The 23,984-nt window shown below is 49.2% G+C and overlaps 1 protein-coding gene across 12 annotated transcripts; it reads left to right on the top strand.

Annotated features, from left to right (window-relative positions):
- Positions 1–3,596: 3,596 nt before the first annotated feature.
- Positions 3,597–22,548, top strand: trip12 (thyroid hormone receptor interactor 12). 12 transcript variants are annotated; one of them, XM_048980411.1, is made up of 42 exons: positions 3,796–4,258; positions 7,993–8,139; positions 8,503–8,607; positions 8,816–9,579; positions 10,131–10,236; positions 10,328–10,464; positions 10,552–10,635; positions 10,769–10,864; positions 10,942–11,093; positions 11,163–11,198; positions 11,290–11,385; positions 11,468–11,560; positions 11,651–11,812; positions 11,926–11,994; positions 12,079–12,244; positions 12,424–12,541; positions 12,634–12,790; positions 13,379–13,532; positions 13,617–13,845; positions 13,958–14,076; positions 14,292–14,487; positions 14,571–14,671; positions 14,783–14,972; positions 15,314–15,455; positions 15,540–15,731; positions 15,876–16,027; positions 16,128–16,285; positions 16,368–16,441; positions 16,521–16,720; positions 17,212–17,339; positions 17,480–17,631; positions 17,746–17,888; positions 18,632–18,788; positions 18,868–18,966; positions 19,042–19,156; positions 19,244–19,398; positions 19,555–19,719; positions 19,804–19,968; positions 20,448–20,561; positions 20,653–20,747; positions 20,833–20,936; positions 21,221–22,548. In XM_048980411.1, exons 2-42 carry the CDS (start codon positions 8,042–8,044, stop codon positions 21,415–21,417), a joined length of 6,135 nt encoding a protein of 2,044 aa, XP_048836368.1. In that variant the 5' UTR covers positions 3,796–4,258; positions 7,993–8,041; the 3' UTR covers positions 21,418–22,548. The 12 variants fall into 12 exon arrangements, with proteins under 12 accessions (XP_048836361.1, XP_048836360.1, XP_048836368.1 ...); XM_048980409.1 differs by having other exon boundaries at positions 15,540–15,779; XM_048980412.1 differs by having other exon boundaries at positions 3,797–4,258; positions 14,798–14,972.
- Positions 22,549–23,984: the final 1,436 nt, after the last annotated feature.

Raw genomic sequence — 23,984 nt, 5'->3', positions numbered from 1 at the left:
GTGCTACTGTGTATAATATGCTATTGTGCATAATATGCTACTATGTACAATATGCTACTGTGTATAATATGCTTCTATATATAATGTGCTACTGTATATAATGTGCTACAGTGTATAATGTTCTACAGTGTATAATGTGCTACTGTGTATAATGTGCTACAGTGTATAATGTGCTATTGTGTATAATGTGCTACTGTGTATAATGTTCTACAGTGTATAATGTGCTACTGTGTATAATGTGCTATTGTGTATAATATGCTATTGTGTATAATATGCTACTATGTACAATATGCTACTGTGTATAATATGCTTCTATATATAATGTGCTACTGTATATAATGTGCTACTGGCTCCTTTGCTTCCAGTACCAGCCATTAATCCCTTTATTTCATTCATTCATTATTTTTGGTATATATATTTTATATTTGAATGCATCATATATGTATTTATAATCTATTAGTGTTTGTCTGTTTTTAGTTTGTCCTTAACTAGGTATCTGCAGGCTTGCTCCAGACAAAGTCTCTTTGTATTTCTACAGTAATGATAAAGGCATCTTTGTCTTGAAAAGAGGTTGAATATTTATAGCTGTCAAAGGTATATTATATACAAGTGCGCCCTCTGCTGGACATGTGCTGCACATGCCATTTCTGCTTCTAAAGCAGGCCATGGTCATAAAGGAATTAAATTTTAATAAATGAATTGAGTAGTAGGGGCGGCATGGTGGTGCAATGGTTAGCACTGTTGCCTCACACCTCTGGGACCCGGGTTCGAGTCTCCGCCTGGGTCACATGTGTGTGGAGTTTGCATGTTCTCCCCATGTCGTCGTGGGGTTTCCTCCGGATACTCCGGTTTCCCCCCACAGTCCAAAAACATGCTGAGGCTAATTGGACTTGCTAAATTGCCCATAGGTGTGCATGTGAGAGTGAATGGTGTGTGAGTGTGCCCTGCGATGGGCTGGCCCCCCATCCTGGGTTGTTCCCTGCCTCGTGCCCATTGCTTCCGGGATAGGCTCTGGACCCCCCGCAACCAAGTAGGATAAGTGGTTTGGAAAATGGATGGATGGATGGAAATGAGTAGTAATTTTTCTTTCACGGGTTAAAATGTTGGGAACGTGGCTTGCATTTTATTTCGAAATATATTAAATGGTATCTACATTTAGCATCTATTTTTATTAAAGAAAGTGCACTCTTCTCCCAAATCTCAGTCAGTATGCAGAGGCTATGCGTCACTGAGTGTGAGAGTGACCCAAAGCACTCACCTGTCTGAGGTGCCCCAGAGCTGCAAGATGTCCTCTTATCCAGGGGAGGCCAGTGTCTGCAGCAGTGAGACATCAGGCGGGCAGTCCAGGGAGTGTAATTGCCTCTGGCATAGACACTGGGCATGTTCCAGAATACTGCTTCCGACCATCACCTGGTCCACATACAGCCATGTGTTCTACAACATTGTATAACATCACTGGAACATCTATAACTGATATAGAAAATAATACACAAGCAGAAATGTGGAGGTTGTGAAAAAAAGATGGCACCTTGCTCTGAAGACTGGGATAGAGCAAAAAGTCCTTCGCAGTTTTCCTTTATTTCTCCAGGCTGTTTGTTCTGAAGTCTGTGAAAGAAATTTCCCTCCAGATGCATGTTACCAAAACATTGCAGAAGTTAATGTTAAGTGGATGCTGCCGATGTGACCAAAACATATGCTGTCTTACCGTCTGCTATATCTCAGAACTTGACACTCTCGCCTTTTACAAGTTTACATGATTCACTTTCAGGGAAAGGTCACGGTGTTCTGGTTAGGGAATCACAACTGAATACATACGACATGCAGACAGGTTCTGTGCGGCTGATCAGCAAGAGAATATCTTGAAATTGTGGGTCTACAGACGAAACGTCACCTTGGGCTCCCTGCCAAATATTGCCTATAGCTTCATGTATTCAAGGGCCCCTGTAAGACGCTGCTCCACCTGGATCTGCTCCTGCATCCATGATCCCACTGCTCCCCTTGCACTCAGCATTATAATCGTTAACATTCTAAGACCTAAATGATCTTCAATGCGGTTTGATTGTTGGTGGCAGATGTGGTGGTATCAGGTTCTCATAAATGGTCACTTTCCTCACCAGTTTAATGTTTAATGGTGCAATAAACAAAGAACAAAACACGTCTGTTGCCCAAAACACTTTGATAATGAGAGAGATCAGAGGAGGATAGCCAAACTCGTTAAAGCTAACAGGAAGGTCATAAGTGCTAAAACAACAGTCCAGTGCAATAGTGGTGTGCAAGATGGCGTCTCTGGGCATGACATTTGCAGTCCTTTGGAGGAATCTGGAGACAATAATGCAAACTAACTATGATCATAGAAAGTGACCACATCAAATATCCCCTTTATGTACATGTACTGATTATATAAACAAAGACTCCAAATACACATGCAATGTATACGGTCTTAGATATGTTGATAAAATATACAGAGAAGAAAAAGCACCTTTATTTACAGATCTAAATACTATTTCAGGATAGTATTTTTCTTAATGTGCTATTGAAAACATGGCTTAGTAGAGTGCGAGTAGGGAAATTCTATTTAACATAACTGACTACGGGCGGCATGGTGGTGCACTGCCTCACACCTCTGGGAGCCAGGTTCAAATCTCCGCCTGGGTTACAAGTGTGTGGAGTTTGCATGTTCTCCCCATGTCGTCGTGGGGTTTCCTCCAGGTACTCCGGTTTCCCCCCCACAGTCCAAAAACATGCTGAGGCTAATTGGAATTACTAAATTGCCCGTAGGAATGCATGTGTGAGTGACTGGTGTGTGAGTGTGCCCTGTCCTGGGTTGTTCCCTGCCTCGTGCCCATTGCTTCCGGGATAGGCTCCAGACCCCCCGCGACCCAGTAGGATAAGCGGTTTGGAAAATGGAAGATGTTTGAAAATTTGGAAGATGGACTACAGGAAATTCAACCATTGTTTTAAATCATATGTTAAAACTACCTTTTATTGTATGCTAATTAAAAGAAGAGGCTTGATTTTAATTGTTGATCTACATTATTGGGCTTAACTGTTTCATCAGTGCAGTAATATCTTATTTCAGAACGTTTTGCCAACCTCCACAGAACCTTCTCAGCCTGAAATTAGAAAATACTGATGTCAAAGAACACGTGTGGTGTTGTAACAAGAAGCTGGAAGAAGTGTTCGGAGGGTGAAGGGCCTTGGTCACTGATTTCAAACACCATCTCTCCCAGCAAAGGCGCCATATTGGGACGCTAAGGCGTTACCAGGACAACGGACAGGACAACGGGCTCCTCTTTCTACCGGCAAACAGGTAAACGTTTTCGTGATGTTCTGCACAACGCAAAAACGGTGACAGTATGGTCAATAAAAAATTATTTAACTGTATGTAATATGGGGAAATGTTAGCACGGAATTTTCAATAATAAAATAATCGCGTAAACAGTTGTTAAGATTAAAGGGTCATGACCCAGCGGATGGATATTTCTCAGAAATATTAATGCATATTATACCTCACTCACGTGAAGAAGTACAGTAAAGCAGACGATGATATGTCATTTGGTGTCGCTTTTCTAAGTGAAGAATTAGTTTTAAAGTGCTTAAAATTAGATAGTAGCTCGCACTAGATGCCGACGATGGGCAAAGTAGTTCTGAGCAGGGGAGCGGGTCGAACTGGCGGAGGCGCACGGCGGTGGCAGGTCCTCAGCTGATGTGAAGGTAAGAGCTGAGAGAGTGGAGCTGCTCTGTCTAACAGCAACTACAGCACTGCAACAAATAGGTAATAAAACGCAGCAAACGTCCACCAGCGCGTCGCTTCGGGTACGGAGCGGCCGGAGTGCGTGCCAGTTGCTCGTCAGGCTTCTCGGAAAGCGGGGTTCCTGCTTCGCCGCTCTTCGTGCTGCAGTGAGGAAGGTCCAGAGGCCATTTCGCTCCGCAGAGGAGAGTCGCACTCCGACAGGCGACGTTATCGCTCGTGACGGACAGAGACTAGCTGGATGTTTATCAACACGCCGTACGGCGGCTCCAGTGAAACCTCCGTTAGCTACTAAAGTCGCCGGGGTTAGCCGGGAGCCGAATAGGCGCTCCACGTCTCGCCAGGGGTTTTGTATGGGCGTTTAAGGTCCGCCTCGGCCCGTGGAAATTAAATAAAATCCGTGGTGCGATCCGGTGTAACCGAAGGGGCCCTCTTTTGCGCACTTAGCCCCGGGCCCAAGTGAAAACACACCGACAGGCAGCTGCTGCGCTTCGCTCACTAACGCTGGTAAGTTAACTGCTGGTTACTTGTCTGAGGCCTCGTTAACTAACCCCGGGTTGGTCGCACGGTGACGGACACGGTCCTCACGACGAGTCAGCGGCCGGTGGAGTAGGCCTGTCTGTCGGTAGGTGGCCCGCCGGCCGGGCGAGTCTGCGGATAAACAGGCTTTAGCCTTACTGACGCGACCTGTCTGCTGTATAAACATAAAGGCACACGGGGGACTGCTTCCAGGACTCTCGATCCAACACGCAGCTCCGAAATAATCTAAATTATCCGTACTTCCCATTTCGATTAGACGCTCACGTCGTCAGAAACCTGAAGCGGCGATGTTTGACGTTTATGCTAAGCTCCGCTCTTAGGTGCAGCCGGACATAATGCCAACCCAGATTAACTGCTTCGCTGTCGGTTGCGTGTCAAATAGAGCCCGAGGCTGCAATTAGCTACGTCGTACCGTGGGCCTCGGCTAAAAAGTAATAAATAAATGTCTTATACATTCTGCATACATTGTAAAGCAGACGTACAGAAATAATAAGCAAGGGAGTGTTCGTAAACCGAGAAATATGTCATCGGACGCTGTATAACATATTGGTTTCATAAATGTTTAATCAAAATAAACAAAGACGGTGATCCAGTGATTTCTGAGGCCTAAACGGCCTTATGTCGTATTTTTTTTAACCTTTTGGCAAAACTAGCGGTTTGTACAGTATCCTGGCTTGTTAACTGGAGCACAACTAAAGCGATCACATTTTATAGCGTTTAATCTGACGTGGCTAGCCAGGTCCAGCTAGCGCGACATTTATTCAGCGTTTCCGTCGTTAGCTGGCCGAGTTAGCCAGGCTTCTCTGACGGGGCGAGCAGCAATCCGCCTCTCAGGTATTTTTACCGACATACGTAACTTAACAGGTATTCGACTTCTGAAATCGTTACACTGAGGCTGTTAAATTAGCGTAGCTTTCCTTGGTCAGGGGTAAAAGGCCTAATTCAGCATTTGTAGTTTATTTGCTGTGCGTCGATTACACAGCGTACCGTGAAAATTATTTGATTTGGCGTTTAAATCGTGCGAAGTCTTCTCTGACTTAATATCACCATTTTAAAATCGAGTTGATATTCTGGGTGACAACCATTGACACGTTTATTTCTTTCGTCCATTTTCTGTAATGGCTTATCCAGTTTGGACTGTGGTTGTTTGAACCCAAGGCTGTGTGCATCTTAAACGGGCCAAGTCCCTGTGGTCATGTCTGCAGTGACGGTATACACGGGGTTACCTACACACATCCTTAATTGAGCCCGCATTAAAACAATGTGCCTAGTTAACCTATCACTTCATTTCACTATTTCTGTTTTGTTCCATTTCAAAGAAAGAACAGTGGAACCCAGACCACTTATACAGTTTGAAAATTCATAGGCTGTGGTAACTGGACAGATTTAATATATTTTTAATAGGTGTACAACTACTGTAATATTTTCCCAAAGGTTACTTTACAGCATAAATTCCACTCCACTCCAGGGCTATAGGGTTGGTTTGGCCCTTTCCTCTTCCTCACTCAGTGTCGAACAGTGGAGTGGAAATGGGAGTGGTTGTAATCCCCTCTTCCCTTTTCTCCCCTGGAGGAGCCCCAGCCACAATGTCTCAGGTGTACCAGTCTTATCACACGTTGAAGGCCATGCCCTGTCTTGCCCCAGTGAGGTGGGCTGTAACAATCAGCATGCTATCAAGTGCATAAAACTGCCATCTGTCTCTGGAGATCCTGAGTTGATTGATTAAATTATGGACATTAGCCTTTTGCTTGTATATGTCACTGTATACACCTAGAAGCTGTTGCAACAGTTGAGAGAACTGGCTCACTGGTAGCTTTTAATGTTTGTGTTTAAGTGCTACCTTTTTTGTTTTTTCCTTTTCTTGTTTCCATAAAACATACAGAAAGGGCAATAGTTCCAACTTTTTTTTATGTAGTTTACTCTACAGTGAATAGTGTTGCATTTATATTTTCCACGATACACTGCAGCTTTGTTTCAGTGCTGATTGTTTTCTAAAGGCCTTTTGAGACCTAATCTTGTCAGTAACCACTTGTGAACATGGAACCATTGAACAAATTAGGAAAGCTTTTATCATCGTGTAAAAACCGTAAACTGGATGCAATTACTCATTCTTTTAATAGATGTACCTCGTGAGGTTAAATGACTGACTTTAAAATGTACAAACAGATCAGTTTCCTCATTTTTAAGGACTGCAGCCTTTGGGAGTTAACTAAATTAAAAGTCTATAGGCTTGTGAAAGGTTCAGTTACGAAATAAGTATTTTGAAATAGTGTAAGTAAGGCTTTGAAGATCAGAGAGAGGAGGATGGATGAAAGACTGTGAATTGAGCGGGCATTTTAGTAGAGAGCAGTGATGGTAGAGAAGGTCTGCAGCTATGCAGAGAACATGTTGAGAAGCCTTAACGGGCACCACAGATTTTAGGTAAGTTAATGTGTCATCGTACAAGTTCATAGCATAGAAACATTTTTGAGCCAAGATACTTTCCATGTAAGGCAGAGTGGACTAGGGATGGGGTGTCTCAGCACCCAGTGTTTATAGGCTGTGTCAATATACCACATACTGGAGGCACCATTCGTGGTGACCTGAATGTTTGAACAGTAGACTCCGTGGGGGGTTTAGCAGGATACAGAAATTCCTCATGAACAAAATGTAGAAATTTTATCTGAATTTCACTTAGTTAATATTGAGGCAGATTGTCCTGCAATTGAAGTGTGTTATAGAATCACAGGTATAGTGTTGAAGCACATTGAACTCTATATGAGCTGGTTCTGATGGCCTTGTGGCAAATTAGGGATGCAGTTGAGCTCCTGTGCCATAGGGGTAATTGCATTCGGTGCTAGATTTGCTGAAAGGTTGACTGCGTAAATCATTCAGTTGTGACTTTATTTTGGTGAAATTGTGTATGTATTTGAGTCTTGTGTTCATTGCTTAATTACGGCTCGGATGCATATTTGTGTGAAACGCTTCAGAGTAGCTGTGTAGTTTAAGTGTGGTTATGTGCCCACAGGGGGCCTGGACGGGGACCCATTCGGGTCACCAGGCTGCCCAGATTCCATTGCTGTCACATTACTGGGCCTGTGCTTCCTAAGTTAGTCTTGCTTAATCTTACATAATGGGGAGATGAGATAAGTATGTCCAGCATCTGTTTTTATGCAATGCGACTTACAACTCAGCATGTTAATGTGGTGTCTGGAGTGCAGTACTCTACAATCGGACGAGCACAATCACTGTCAGATTGTGCTAAAAATACTGTTATTGTACCATACAGAATATGGTGTGTAATAGTTTATCGGAGTATTAATAGTCCAGTTCATAATAATTTTAAGTGCACAAAGTTCTAAAATTATAAATGTTTTAACTATTAAGTTTTGCCTTCAAATATGCATGAAGTGATAATCAGTCTGTAGACTTCAAGAAACGCTGTTTATGAGTCTGGGCGTCTGCAGGATGTTTATGGTCAACACCAAGTGTGTTCAGTCACTGGAACGTTCACTGCTGAGCGGGCGGGTGGTAGGGGGGTGCCCCTGAGCTTATTTAATTTTCTGCCGTTCGTTGCCCAGAATAACCTTGTTAACCATGGGACTAGTTAAAAACATGGTTATTTCTCCGTCTGCACAACAGACTAGCCGAGAGATGAACTTTGAACGACGCCCCCATATCCTGCTTAGTCTTACTGGTGTTTTTCTCTGTCTTCTCTCTAGTGAATGGTAGTGTCTAGAAAGGGTATGTCCCTTCAGGAGAGAGGTGCCAATGTCCAACCGGCCTAATTCCAATCCAGGGGGGTCACTGCGACGTTCACAGAGGAACAGTGCTGCGGCCCAGCCACACGACGACTCAGTCGCAGGAAGGTATGTGCATGCGTGTCAGCTTTTCTTTTTGTTTTTTTTTTTTTCTTCCTGAGCTTTTGGTGGTATGTGTGGTACCTGCATGCCTTAATCTACCCATCACGGAAAGTCATTCAATCTGCCTGGCAGCTTAAGCTTCTCTCCTGCTATTGCCGCCATGGTGTTGGTGCGCAGACACAAAGCCTGACAATAAGCAAGACATTTCGGATGCTTTTGGTTGTGAAACGCATCCACGCGGAGGTTTGGAAGGGCTGAGTGTGAAAGAGCAAAAGAGAGGGAGGGAGAGGGGGGTGGTGGGGTGGGCAGGTGGATGTAGGTATATCCCCAAACACCCTGTCACTGGCTCTTTAATTTTCAACCTTACAGGTTGCAGTCAGAGCAGGTAAAACGTAAAGCAAATTCCCCTCCTGAAAGTAGAAGACCTATTTCTAAGGCTTCAAAAGCCCAACCCACAGGGCACCGCTCAAGAAGGTACCCCTCCTTTCTCCTCTGCATCCTTTGTGTAGTGTGGCTTTGCTACGACTAAATTGGCTTTCTAGATGGTCAATATCTGCTGCGTGTCTCTATTTGCCGGCTATTCGTCACTTGTTCTGTTAGCTGGGGTTTGAACAAGAAGATGAACGCTGGGAGGGAGCTGAGTATGGCCGTGCTGAAATCTCCCCTTTCTGTGTGTCCCCAGAAGCGGCCTTCCGCTGTCAGTGGCTTCGTTCGTACTGCAGGACGACTTGGTTGGTGCGGGGACATCAGAAGCAGAGAGGGCCGGCCAGGCTAAAAGAGAGGGCACCCGTGGAGTGAAGCGCGGCTCGGCCCCAGAGCAGAACAGCTCTTACTCAGCCAGCCCTGCTAAAAAGCCCAAAGCGCTTGTGGCCCCAGACGCCTGCCCTGAGGCCAGACGGACATCGGCGAAACCTAAGAAGAGGCGCTTGGTGCTAGAGCAGCCCGTCTCAGGCAGCCGGGCCCTGAACAGGAAGAGTGGAGCGGCCGGGGCGTCCCCGACCCAGAAACGGAAAAGGGCGGACGCTTCCTCGGGTTCTCTCCCCGCTGGTACCGAGGCCAAGTCCGCAAAACCCACCAAGCTGGCTTCTAAACCGGCCGCCTCAGCCAGAGCTGGGTGCAGCACTGTAACGGACACCTCCTCTTCTGCCTCCTCTTCCTCCTCCTCTTCTTCCACCGGACCCCCCGGCACCGCAGCCCAGGGTGCGCGGCTTAAGCAGGGGAAGGACCAGAGCAAAGCCCGGCGTTCCCGCTCAGCCTCTAGCCCCAGTCCACGGCGCAGCAGCCGGGACAAGGAGCCGCCCAAGCCCCCCGGTACCTCCAAGTTTGAGTGGGCTGCCCGCTTCAGCCCCAAGGTCAACCTGCCGAAGCCCAAGCTGTCTCTGCCCGGGTCCTCCAAGCCAGAGACGTCGAAGCCCGGCCCCTCAGGGCTGCAGGCCAAGCTAGCTAGTGAGCCCCCCCCTCGCCCTTTTAGTCCTATACCTCGTGTCTTAGGGACTCATTGTTGGTTCTGGGGTTCTGCAATTGGGGTAGGGGGGTGTCAGCATTTCAAGGGGACAAGGGTGGCTCCCATTCCACTTAATCTCCCTGCGCTGCCAGGCGCTTTCCCTCAGCTAAAATCGGCAGCTTCAGCTGCTGCCCTGTAACGCAGGAGAGGCTTATGGGGGTAGCCCCACCCTGATTTGACTGGGGGGGGTTCTGGGAGTTTTGGTTTCTGTGGGCCTGTTATGTGGACTGTAGGATAGGCTGCCATTACAGCTTATGGGTCAGATTTAAGTGGATGTTGTAGTGCAGGGCTGTCTAGAGGGTGACCAGGGTGAGGTGTGTGTGTGTGAGTGTCAGCTCCTGGGTAAGCCCTGAGTTTGCTTGCATTTTGCATGTGGGTTTTGTCTGACACGGGTTGGGTAAAGGGAATACCTGCAGATTCATGCCCTGTACTCTGGTTTGCCAGTAAGCCCCGCCAAATGCCCATGTGACTGGTCCGCCTTTGGGATCTGCAGGTTTAAGGAAGTCCACGAAGAAGCGCAGCGAATCACCCCCAGCGGAGCTCCCCAGCTTCCGGCGGAGCGCACGGCAGAAGACCACGGGCTCCTGTGCCAGTACCAGGTAGGGGGAGCTCACGGCGGCGGGTGTGGAGTGAGTATCCAGCTGGCTGCATGCGGGCTGACGATGCCCCTTCACTTTGGCGTCTCTGCAGTCGGCGAGGCTCAGGCCTGGGCAAGCGCGGGGCGGGCGACGCGCGCCGACAGGAGAAGATGGCCGACGCCGACAACAATCAGGATGGGGCCAACCCTTCGAGCGCACGCACCGACGAGGTCCCGCAAGGAGCCTCCGGTATGGCCGCCTCTCGTCATTGGGCAGGATGGCCAGCCGATGTTCTTCCTAACGATACTAACCTTTTCTTTCCCCCTCTTAATTCAGCCTCCAGCTCAGTGGCCGGAGCAGTGGGTATGACCACGTCGGGGGAGAGCGAATCTGACGACTCGGAAATGGGCCGCTTGCAGGGTGAGCTGGCCTCGTCTGATTGGACGGGCGGACTTCTTGGGAGGGTTCAGGCTGTCGCGGTGACCAGCCTTTCGGTATTGCTGAGTGGTGTTCTTGGTGACTTACTGTCTGTCTGTCTGTTTTTAAATGCCAGCTCTCCTGGAGGCCAGGGGCCTTCCTCCACACCTGTTTGGGCCCTTGGGGCCCCGTGTGTCCCAGCTGTTCCACAGGACGATAGGCAGTGGAGCCAGTAAGTGCCCCTTATTTGCGTAAACACATGCCCACCCCCCCCAGTGTGTGTGTGGCTGCTCATGGCTTCCCTTTCAGGCTCCAAAGCCCAGCAGCTGCTCCAGGGTCTGCAGGCCACGGGGGACGAGTCCCAGCAGCTGCAAGCAGCCATTGAGATGTGCCAGCTTCTGGTGATGGGCAACGAGGAGACGCTGGGGGGCTTCCCAGTGAAGAGCGTGGTGCCTGCATTGGTGAGTGTCTCCCCCGACTTCTCGGGAGTGTCTGTCTCGCATACCCTGACGCTGTCCTTTGTCCTGCAGATCACCCTGCTGCAGATGGAGCATAACTTTGACATCGTAAGTTTGCACGACTCGTGATTGTACTATGGTGCTGTTATCCCGGGGGAGTCCGAGGTGCCAGAGCACAGTTTCTCCCCTCTTTTTCCAGATGAACCACGCGTCACGGGCCCTGACCTACATGATGGAAGCGCTGCCGCGCTCCTCAGCCGTCGTCGTGGATGCTATCCCGGTCTTCCTCGAGAAGGTCAGTCCGTATGCGGGCCCCTGATTCCACTCACCTCCCACCCAGCTGACTGAGACACTCACAGCCCTGATTGTTGGTGCAGCTGCAGGTGATCCAGTTCATCGACGTGGCGGAGCAGGCCCTGACGGCGCTGGAGATGCTGTCGCGGCGACACAGTAAAGCCATCCTGCAGGCTGTACGCGTCGCTCTCGCCGGCACCCGCCATGTTTTTCTGGGAGGTATTTACTGGTAGGCCTCCTGTCTGACCCTTCTGGCTCCTCCTCAGGGTGGGCTGGCCGACTGCCTGCTTTACCTTGAGTTCTTCAGCATCAATGCCCAGAGGAACGCTCTCGCCATAGCTGCTAACTGCTGCCAGAACATCACGCCCGACGAGTTTCACTTCGTGTCCGACTCGTTGCCCCTGCTTACACAGCGGCTAACGCATCAGGTACCCTGCTGCCCCTCTGTCTGCGTGGCATGTGTGCTTAGGGAATGTGTGCCATTAAAATGGCAGTGCTGGCAATATTTATAATTTTTTTTTTTTTTTTTTTTTGCTTTTAGGATAAAAAGTCTGTTGAAAGTACTTGTCTCTGCTTCGCCAGGCTTGTGGACAATTTCCAAAATGAAGAGGTAAGTCTGGCTCGGCTGGATGGTGACGTGTGGTGTGGCGCTTGTGACCCCTCTCTGACCTCTGACCTCTCTGACCCCCCCCAGAACCTCCTGCTGCAGGTGGCGTCCCGTGACCTGCTGACCAACATTCAGCAGCTGCTGGTGGTGACTCCTCCTGTGTTGAGCTCGGGGATGTTCATCATGGTGGTCCGCATGTTCTCACTCATGTGTTCCAACTGCCCCTGTCTGGCTGTGCAGCTCATGAGGCAAAGTGAGTACCTGGGGCCCTACGTACGGTGCGCTCGAAGGCACAAACCCGCCATCTGCGTGTTGTTGGGTCGCATCCCAGGAAGGGGATCCTGATGTTTCAGTTCTGGATGCCTAACCCGAATGTGGTTAAGCAGTATAGAACGTAATGTGCAGTCATCCTTAACATGAGTTTCTCTCCAGATATCGCAGAGACCCTCCGTTTCCTCCTGTGCGGAGCAGCAAACAATAGCTGCCAAGAGCAGATTGACTTGGTCCCCCGGAGCCCGCAGGAGCTGTACGAGCTCACTTCTCTCATATGGTACGCGGCCGTTCCCATTGCCTCGGTGCTGATTATGCGGCGGACTGCCCTGGGAGCCTCCGTTAACTCTGCCTGTCCCCCCCTCCCCTCAGTGAGCTGATGCCCTGCCTGCCCAGAGAGGGCATCTTCGCAGTGGACACCATGCTGAAGAAGGGCAGTGCCCAAACCACTGAGGGAGCCGTCTGGCAGTGGAGGGATGACCGAGGCCTGTGGCACCCCTACAACCGCATAGACAGCCGCATCATTGAGGTGCAGCTTCTCATCTAAACTTCATTTTTCTGTGGTGGCGGTAAAGGCTGCGTATCAGTCCTGAGTCTGTGTTTTGAACCCCGTTAGCTTTCCATGGCTTAAATGTGGTGTGTGCCAGAATGCCGGTACCGGTTTGGTAATATGGACAGTAGATGTTCTTGTGAAGACCATGAACTGGAAATCCCAGTAGATTTTCGTTGTTTTACCTTTGATGGGAACTTGAACTGAACCTGTTTCAGTATCACACCCAGCGGTATAGAAGGTCGAAATCTGCTGAATTCCAGCCCCCGCTATGCTTATTTGGCCTGTTAAGTGGTGTCATTGGTACTTCATTAACTGCTTTGTCGTGCAGTATCAGTCTGTACCTGTATGGCACTCGAAAATGATTGTTTATTAAAAGGCGAGTTTGTATACGTTTATACCTTATCTGTGCAGGTTATAGTCAGTAGCTGATCTAATGTGAAAGGAAGTGTCCTCCATACTTAACCAGCAGTAGAAGGGATCGCTGCTGGTTTGGGTTGAAACACTTTGCCTGCCTTGAGGGCTTTTCTGTCAGTTCATCTCTGTGTATTTGTTCGACCCCGATAGACGGCACACCAGAATGGTGAAGACGAGATCAGCCTGTCCACCCTGGGCCGTGTTTATACCATCGACTTTAACTCCATGCAGCAGATCAATGAGGACACGGGCACAGCACGGGGCATTCAGAGGAAACCCAGCCCCCTGGCCAACCCCAGCTCTGGTGAGTGGCCCCCTCTGGGTCAGGCTGCACGACGCATTAGACACCGAGCCGGTCGGCCTGACGCCATGCGTGTCCATGGCGCAGGTGGGCATACGGAGCTCAGGAAGGACGACGCCCGGGCAGTGCTGATGAGGGAGGACCCCGAGTTGGCCCGCTGCTTCATCAAGACGCTGTTCGGGGTGCTCTACGAGGTGTACAGCTCCTCGGCCGGTCCCGCCGTCAGACACAAGTGCCTTCGAGCCATTCTTAGGATTATTTACTTTGCCGATGCTGAGCTGCTGAAGGATGTGCTGAAAAACCATGCAGTGTCCAGGTAAGGGTGTGTGCAAGCCGTAACCCGGGCTCCGGGGCTTTCGTAGTTTAAGAAACCCCTTTGACGTCATATCGTTGTGTCTTTAATCGAGCCATGTCTTTGTCTTCTGCAGCCACATTGCGTCTATGCTGTCCAGTCAGGACCTTAAGATTGTAGTTGGAGCTCTGCAAATGGCAGAGATTCTGATGCAGAAACTTCCAGATGTGTTCAGTGTTTACTTCAGAAGGGAAGGTAATGTCTAATGTTCTGTATAAATTGATCCTGCAGCCTCCCATCTTGCAGTTTGGGTTTTTATTTGATGAAAGATGATCTCGTTCCATGTAGTAAACAATATGAGATTTCTGGTCTGGATTTCATTCTCCTTCAGTGTTATCTGTTTAATCCGGTCTGTTAATTTACGTTGTGCAGCTTGCTGTACCGCTGTTGAGGCCTGTTCCTATGTGCAGGTGTAATGCACCAAGTTAAAAACCTGGCCGAATCTGAGACGTTCCTCACCAGTCCGCCAAAGGCCTGCTCTAGTGGTTCTGCAAACCTCTGTACCACCATCAGCACTGGCACCACAGCCAGTAGCGCCACGCCCGACCTGGGCTCGCCCAGCTTCCAGCACAGCATGGAAGATTCCCTGGACCTGAGTCCGCAGGGGTGAGGGTGCAGTCCGTCGTCAGTCAGACTTTCACGGGCCCCTTGAAGCTCACAGGCCTCACGATGTGTTACTTCTGTCTCAGGAGGCTAAGCGACGTATTGAAGAGGAAGCGGTTGCCTAAGCGAGGACCTCGGAGACCCAAATACTCTCCACCCAGGGATGATGATAAAGTTGACAATCAGGGTACCTCACCCGGCTCTGCGTGGCGCTGCTACCTTGCTGGCTTAGCGCGGGACAGCTTCGCTGCTGGGGGTTTGTTGCCCTTAAGTTCAAGGCTCCAATAAAATTTTTCAGTGTTTCTCTCCCCAGCTAAGAGTCCCACTGCCACACAGTCTCCAAAATCCTCATTCTTGGCCAGCCTGAACCCCAAGACCTGGGGTAAGCTTGGCGCCCAGAGCAACAGCACAGGGGCGGAGCCCCCTCGGCAGCCAGGGGCCAGTGGGCTGCCTCGGCCCACCCCCAAGGACACGGTCTCCAACAACCGGTATGCTTTGCCCAACCTTTGGCCTAGGTTTGTCATTTTGTACCATTATTTGGTGAATATAATTATATATAAGAATATAAGTTCTGATGGCAAAGAGCTGGAAATGAAATCCATGGAAACTGCGTTTTGGCTTCTTTGGGTCATGTAATCGCTTTCTGAGACAGTCCAAGCCCCTGATGTAATCTTGCATCCTGTCTGAATCTCCTGTTGGGAATGATGAATTTGTCACTTAAAGCGAAGATTTCTTCCGGGGTGGCCATGTTGCCATTTTGTTTCCTGTATCGTTGAGTTCCAGTGAGCAAATGCCCGGTTCTCACCTATTCACTCGCCCTCTATTCCAGGGAGAAGATCAAGGCCTGGATTAAGGAGCAGGCCAGTAAGTTTGTGGAATGCCACTTCAGCTCTGAGAACGTGGACTGTAGCAACCCCGCGTTGAATGTCCTTCAGAGGCTCTGCTCGGCAACGGAGCAGCTCAACCTGCAGGTAACGCTAAACCCTGGGGCCATGTGCCGGTGATTGGGGGGGGGGGGCACGCTGTGGCGGCTGACTCGTTGACTCCCCCCATAGGTGGACGGAGGGATCGAGTGCCTTGTGGAGATCTGCAGCATTGTGTCCGAGTCGGATGTCTCCTCGTTCGAGATCCAGCACAGCGGATTCGTAAAACAGCTGTTGCTGTACTTGACCTCCAACAGCGACAGGGATGCCGTTACCCGGGACGTCCGGCTCAAGCGCTTCCTGCACGTGTTTTTTGGCTGTCCGGTAAGCACACAGCCATGGACGTCTTATCTGAATAGCAGCATGTTGGAAGTGAGTGATCCTGTTGGCTCAGACATGACTTCTGCAGCTCTTGGTGTGAGTCCCGTTGTCCTGATTGTGGCTTGGTTTTCTGCGGTTTTGGTTCAGGTTCCGGGCATGGAGCCCGTGGGTCGCCTGGACCCCGCTGAGAATGGCTCACTGCTGGCACTGGTCCACAAGATGAATAGCTGCTTGAGTCAGATGGAGCAGTTTCCCGTCAAAGTGCACGACTTCCCCAGTGGCAATGGAACCGGCAGCAGGTTGGGGCCATTTTTTTTTTTACTCTCCCCCCTCCCCCCTTCCCCCGCACTATTGGGCCCATATGCTCATGAACTCGAACATGCCCCCCCACCCCCACAGAGGATCTCAGGCTCTGAAGTTCTTCAACACGCACCAGCTGAAGTGCCAACTGCAGCGGCACCCCGACTGTACCAACGTGAAGCAGTGGAAGGGCGGCCCTGTCAAGATCGACCCCCTGGCGCTGGTGCAGGCTATCGAGAGATACCTTGTCGTCCGAGGTTTGGGGACTGTGCAGTTTGACATCCACTGGCCTATTTTTAGCCCAAGCGACTGCCGTCCTGAATGACGTCTTCTTCGCAGGCTACGGGCGCATTCGCGAGGAGGACGAGGACAGCGACGACGATGGGTCCGACGACGAAATCGACGAGTCGCTGGTACGTGTTTCTTGAGTAGGTTACTGGGTGAGTGCGATGCCTTGCCGCCGTGTGACCTGGGACTCTTGCCCCTCCCCAGGCGGCACAGTTCCTGAGCTCGGGCAGCGTGCGACATCGCCTGCAGTTCTGCATCGGCGAACAGCTGCTGCCCTACAGCATGACCGTATACCAGGCCGTGCGGCAGTTTAGCCTGCAGGCCGAGGAGGAGCGCGAGTCCACGGACGACGAGTCGAACCCCCTGGGCCGCGCTGGCATCTGGACCAAGACGCACACCATATGGTACCGGTCACGTGTTCGGGGATGGGCAGCTTAGGGCTGTGTGTGAGCGGCGGGACAGCCTCGCCACCGGCTCCCTGGAGTGGCCCATTGTAGCCTGGGTGTGCGAAACCTGCGCTGTGTCATTAAACGTCCAGCAGGGGGCATCTGCATGTGAAGTAGGGATGTACTTCCTGCATTTCCGTATAGGCATATGGTGTGCTGTTCACTCTTAGTGGTTACATGACTAAACAGAAGTGTGTGATTAAGCAGTTTTGCTGTGCCATTATGCTGATTGGTGCTGGACGTGTTGTACCTGCCCATGTGACCGTCCTGGCCAGTCCCTAACGAGCGTCTGTCTGCTGCCTCGGGCAGCCGGTCGTACCTGGGCTTAATTCCCGCTGTCAGACAGCCAGTAATAGTACGAGTTTAGCAGCATGTGGTTCCTAATGTACCTGCGAGCGAGAAGCCTGCAGAGATGCTGCCGCTCTGATCCAGCGTGTCTGTTTCTCCAGGTACAAACCTGTGAGGGAGGATGAGGATGGTGGGAAGGATGCAGTGGGGGGGAAGAGGGGTCGCGCCCAGACTGCACCCACGAAGACCTCCCCCCGCAATGCCAAGAAGCAGGATGAGCTGTGGCATGGTAAAATCCTGAAGGAGGGGCTGTTCGTATTACCCTTTACCAGAGGGCATTTGCCCTGTAATTACCCCCTTCGGCATTTCAGGATGTCGCAATCTCCTGTTTTGTGCTTCTCCTGACTTGGACCCTCCCTTTGTCCTCAGAGGGCGTGTGCCCTAGTATCTCAAACCCCCTGGAGTCGTACCTTATCTCTGAGTGTCCGGAGAGCATCACGTTTGAGGACCCGTCCCTGGATGTGATCCTGCTCCTTAGGGTCCTCCATTCCATCAGCAGATACTGGTTTTACCTTTATGATGTGAGTAACCGGCATCGGACGTTCGGCTAATTCTCAGTGCATGATGGGACGTTTGCCACCGTCCTTGCTGCTGTTGGTCTAAGCCAGTGGCACTCGTGCTGATTGTGGTTACAGAACGCTGTGTGCAAAGAGATCATCCCCACTAGCGAGTTCATCAATAGCAAGCTGACGGCCAAGGCCAACCGGCAGCTGCAGGACCCTTTGGTCATTATGACTGGAAACATCCCCTCTTGGCTGACTGAGCTGGGCAAGACCTGGTAGGTTACATGCACACATCTCTTTTTACCATGTACAGCTCTGGAAAATTGAGGCCACAATATAATTTTTTTTGTTTCATTTCGCAATCTATGGTTGTGCGTCTGGATGATCTATATAATTTTTTTTTATACTGCAGGCTGGTTCTTCTGTTATTGATAAAGGGCTTCCTCTTTGCTTTATGGGTCTTCAGTCCTGCTTCTAGGAGCCTGATACGAACTGCCATAGCTGCGCACTTCACACCTGCACTTAATGTTTCCTGTTCCTTGTGAAGGTCACCTGATGTCATTCTGTGATTCATGAGAAATGGTCAGACACATTAACGGTCATCTCTGGCATTAGAAAGTTGCTTCTGCCCTTTACCTGGCTGCTTTCTGGTCATTCCCAGTGTCTCCTGCTTCGCCTTATTCTTCTGTACTGCTGTCTTAGAAATTTTGAACCTGGAAACAACCTGCTGCTCAGCGTAGCCTTCTGCCAGAAAAACCACAATCAAAAAAAGAGGTCGCTCTAGTTATTTTCCAGAGCTGTAGTTGCAGTGTTGAAGTTCAATTTTATTTGCATGTCTTTGAATCTCTTATCCTGGTCAATGGAGTGTAATGTATGTACAGTTACTTGGGATGTTTTTTGGCTTATTTTTTATTTAATCTTGTTCACTGTCATGTGGTACTCAGCTCTAATAGTCCCCTGCATCCTTCCAAGTTGCACAATGAAATGTGTGGCTGACTGATTCCTCCCTCCTCCCCAGCCCTTTCTTCTTCCCCTTTGACACGAGGCAGATGCTGTTTTACGTGACGGCTTTTGACCGGGATCGTGCGATGCAGCGCCTATTGGACACCAACCCTGAGATCAACCAGTCCGACTCTCAGGACAGTCGCGTGGCTCCGCGACTCGACCGCAAGAAGGTGACTAGCGAAACTGGGAGGTGAGTCTTCTGTGGGGTTACTCTGCTTTACTCATGCCGTTACCCTCCCTTGTCCACAGCGTACTATAAACCGAGAGGAGCTTCTCAAGCAGGCAGAGTCGGTGATGCAGGACCTGGGAAGTTCCCGAGCAATGCTGGAGATCCAGTATGAGAATGAGGTATTGCGTCGTCCTGCAACCCGTGTCGACCTCCCTGTTCTGGCCCAGTCACACCCTCGGTCCTGGCTCTTTCAGGTGGGCACTGGGCTTGGCCCTACGTTGGAGTTCTATGCCCTTGTGTCCCAAGAGCTGCAGCGTGCAGACTTGGGTCTCTGGAGAGGAGAGGAGGTCACACTGGCTAACCCCAAGGGTATGTACTTGAATTGGAGTATGCATCCTGTCACTCTCTCTCCCTGTGACGTTCCTAAAGGCCTCGTGTGCACCCCATGTCCTGCAGGAAGCCAGGAAGGAACCAAGTACATCTTCAGTTCCAGAGGCCTGTTTGCTGTCCCCTTTGGTAGGACCACCAAGCCAGCACACATGGCAAAGGTCAAAATGAAGTTTCGTTTCCTTGGCAAGCTGATGGCCAAGGCCATTATGGACTTCAGGCTGGTGAGTCTAGTTGGACGTAACTTGCATGCAGATTTGAAATGTGCTTAGTGCAGTTACGCTTGAGGCTCTTCTGGGTGCGATGGCGAGTGCATGCATGTGTGTAGTGCATTTTGGGTAATGTCTTAATTGTTTTTTTTTTTTTTTTTTTTTCCCCAGCTGGACCTGCCCCTCGGACTCCCCTTCTACAAGTGGATGCTACGGCATGAGTCGTCCATCAGCTCCCACGATCTGACGAACATCGACCCTGCCGTCGCCAGATCCATCCAACACCTGGAGGACATAATCCGGCAGAAGAAGCAGCTTGAGCAGGACAGATCGCACGTATGTCTATACGCCCAACGGCCTCCCCAGATGTGTATGTCCATGTATTCTTTATGGTTTTTTAACAGAAGCTTGTCCCCTTAGACTCGAGAGAGCCTGCAGTTGGCCCTGGAGAGTCTGAACATGAACGGCTGCTCTGTGGAGGACCTGGGTTTGGACTTCACCCTGCCCGGCTTCCCTCACATCGAGCTGAAGAAGGGTGGCAAAGACTTGCCTGTAACCATCCACAACCTGGAGGAGTATCTCAGGGTGTGTCTGACACCTGTATTTCTCTTCCATCTTATTGTAACTGAACTCAACTGTCTCCTGCCATTTACTGTTAAATTTAAGCGCATTACCCTTTGTAAAATCTAAACTTCAATTTGATTACATTTTTGAAGCTTTCAGCACTGTTCAATCCCGAATGCAAAAGTGGAACCTAAGGACTTGCTCATCTTGGTTGTTTGTTGGCACCTTCCACTTGATGCTTTGGCATACTTGGTGGTTTAGTGAATCATTCACTCTCTTCCACTGGATGCTGTTAGTCTTTCCCAGTCAGTGTCTATGGCATCCTGGCTACTGAAACCATAAGCCTTTCTACAGACCATAATGCCTAGTTCTGGCATCTGCCAAGTGTACAGACAAGCTGTTAGTTGTGGTTAAATTTACAAGTTCCTTCCTGTCATGTACCAATAGGGTTCCATTTCCCAGCCTTTGACCATCTGCCCTGTGTGTTCTGCTTCCTCTAGCTGGTCGTCTACTGGACGTTGAACGAAGGGGTCTGTCGGCAGTTTGAGTCTTTCCGAGAAGGGTTTGAGTCGGTCTTCCCTCTACATCACTTGCAGTATTTTTACCCTGAAGAGGTAAGCTGTCCTTCCTGCCCTCGTCCCCTTGGCCCACTGGCTCCTGTTGGGACGTCAGGTCCGTCCCTGCTAACGGTGACTTTGATTTCAGCTGGACCAGCTGCTGTGCGGTAGCAAGTCTGAGACATGGGATGTGAAGACGCTGATGGAGTGCTGCAGGCCAGACCACGGCTATACCCATGACAGGTACGAGCGTGTGGTGGCAGGCTCCTCACTTATAGCATGTGTGTGCGTGCTCCCACTAACCACATCCGCGCGCATCTGTCCACAGCCGTGCCGTCAGATTCCTGTTTGAGGTGCTCAGCAGTTTTGATGCAGAGCAGCAGAGACTGTTTCTACAGTTTGTTACTGGGAGCCCTAGACTGCCCGTTGGAGGTAAGACTACAGCAAGAATTACAGTGCAGCCAGTTAAGTCATGGTCTGCCAAACACTGTACAGCAAACAGGGTCTACCTAGTTAGCGTCTCAAGTCCAAGTAAAGAAGCTGTGAGTTAAGAGCTTCTGGTATTACAAGAAAATATAACGCTATGTAAGATCGGTCATTTCTACCTTTGAGTGTAGACATTAAAAACTGAATAGAATTTCCTGTACAACTGAGCTAGCAGTGTTCCCCACCAGTCTGGATTTAGGTGATGTTCTCGTTCCCTCTTGGTGTCCCAGGATTCCGAAGCCTCAATCCACCGCTGACCATAGTACGCAAAACGTTCGAGGTGACTGAGAACCCGGACGACTTCCTGCCCTCGGTCATGACCTGTGTTAACTACCTGAAGCTGCCCGACTACTCCAGCATGGAGATCATGCGGCAGAAGCTGCTGATCGCGGCCCGCGAGGGACAGCAGTCCTTCCACCTCTCCTGATCTCACTGTAACATTCAATGCCTTCTACAGCCACAGAGAAAATCATGCTCCTTTAGGGGTTCCCCTTTTTCCTTTTTTATACTCCGCTACATTCAAGGCGATGTGTACAGCATTTTTTTCCCTTTTTTTTTGTTTTTTTTTTTTGTTTTTGTCAGAAAGCAGCTTGCAGATATCGACACGCGTGCGCACACACACACACACACACAGACACACGGATCGTGTGTTCTGCTCCCTTCTCAGACGTTACATGACCCATATAATTTAAAATGTGTATAAGTCTAGTATCTTGGGTAATGTTTAAAAAAAAAAAGTAAAGAGAAATCTGGGGTGACGTTTTAGGGCTTTCATTGCTGTGTGATATTAAAAAGGGATCCCTTTCCACTGAATGGTGATTTTTGAATGATGAGTTCACACAAGCTCTTCCCATTGACCAAGCTAGGCTTTCCTTGGCTCCAAAGATCATTTGTACAGACTTAATTCTTCCCATCTTGATAGATTAGCTTGATCTCATTATTCATTCCCTTTCAGTTGTGTCCGTTTTACAATATGTTCTGTATCATAACCCACAGCCTTTGTGTGAGTGTGTTGAAAAAGACATCCAGTTGCCAGATTGCAGGGAGTCATGGGAATGGTTTGGAGAAGGCTTTTACCAGAGTTTGTGTTCTAACCTGAAGTTGAAGTGCTTCAGCTCTGTGTTGGCGTTGATCCACTGTCTTGGATGAGTTGACAGTTTTTGCTTCTGTTTGCAGGAGTACTGACCGCCGAGTACAGGTCAAGGTACTCCACGCCCATACCGTAGCTGAGCACATTTGGCTGGTCTCATTTTATCTTTTGACAGCCAGATATCATTTCATTCATTCATTTACGGAGTAAAGTTTATATGCAGTTTCACACCTGGTTTGAGGTGACATGGCTGCTTTTTTTTCTATTTTTTTCCCCCCTTTGCTCTAGATTTTTTTGCACTGCTGGCTTGGAACAGACTGTGTTGCGCACCTGCAGTCTTAGGCCAGCGAGGGCTGCACAGAGTTCTCCTGGCCAACCGTTCATGTGCTGGTTTCTAAGATCTGCAATAATTTACTGCATCAGGTTCATGTTTTTACCTGAACATAAATAAAGTAACTGTTTGACTCATCTTTGTTCATGTTTAGAAGGTTGGTTCATTGTGTTACTTCTCCCCTGCTGTGTGTGTCTGCTCATGTGATGCTGGACAAGCCGTGACTTCCTGGACATGAGAAATTGTGTAACACTATTAAGTGGAGACATTGGAGTAGGACAGGGCCACAACTGTGCTGGGAAGATCACTGTAAAGGTGACCACCCCCCCCTCAGCCACACCACTGCAGTCCCCTCTTGTCTCCTGGAGCGCTGACGGTACAGCCGATGCCAGTGTCCTACCTTAGGGAACCACATAAACATCCTGTTCTTTCCTGGTCTTTACTTCAGTTTGATTGCTGTGTCACTTCATTGACTTTGGATGTGTGTGGGGTTGGACCCAGTTCGTCCTGCTGCTGAAGTGCTAGAACTGGGTGAACCCTCGCTGGATACACGCCAAGGCATGACATTTTGGATTCTGCTCACCCTGGACTACATGGATGAGGGAGAGCCACAGCTGTAAAATGCTTGTGAATGCAAATCCAATAGCTTGAAAAGCAGCAAGTATGTTTTTCCCCTCAGTCCTCAGGTGTAGGGATGAGCTTTAAATCATTAACTGATGAGCGCAGCAGTTGCATATGACTTCATTGGTCTCGCTCAAATGCTGACTTCAGCCATGCCTATGTGAGACAGGTAAGATTCCTGCTAGCTGTAGTCTTAGTGGAGAAAACCTTCAGCTAAATGAACATGGACTGAGACCATAACAAAGCCAACAGAAGACTGTCACCGAGTTTGTTCCTCACTGAGGAGAGACATTTATCACCTATATTAGCAAACGAGTCCAAGGGGATGTGTTGTGGTTGTTCTGTGTTCGCCCAATGTTAGGGTCCACCAATTTCAGTTGCCCTTGACCAAAAAAGCCATACACATTTGCACTTGCAAGCTTTATTTTCATTGTATCCCCCCTAATATAGATGTTCCAGTGATGGGCTGGACTTGCAAAACAATAGCATTGTTTTTCCACAGGGACAAGACTACATCAGTACTGTATTTTATTTTGATACATACTGTAATAGTACAGTAGTAATTAGATGTGTGAATTTATTAAAGGAATATTGACGATAAGGCTGTTTCAGTGTCTCCCTGGGACCTGTGGTATGGTTGTCATGGGTGGCTACTCTACATGTGTAATGCTCTGCAGTGATGTTGCACCAAACTGTCAAGCCGTACATTTTCACTTAAGTTCAGTGAAGGATTATTGTGAGTCCACACAGCCCTCCTTGAGGTTTGAACTGTCTCCTGTTCTGCAATGAAGTTAGTTTTTCCACACTGCGGATGCTTTGTGATGACTGATAAGGTATTATGATGTCTGCCTTTACTGTAATGTGTATAGTGTAACAACTTGAAGATAAAGTTCAAACTAAAACTGCTTTCCAAAAATGCTTTGTGAGGACCTGCTAGGGGAATGAAGTTGAA

Source organism: Brienomyrus brachyistius, chromosome 17, assembly GCF_023856365.1.
Source record: "Brienomyrus brachyistius isolate T26 chromosome 17, BBRACH_0.4, whole genome shotgun sequence".
NCBI classification, from domain to species: Eukaryota; Metazoa; Chordata; class Actinopteri; order Osteoglossiformes; family Mormyridae; genus Brienomyrus; species Brienomyrus brachyistius.
The sequence above is the reverse complement of the archived record's forward strand: the minus strand, read 5'-3'. Positions and strand labels throughout refer to the sequence as shown.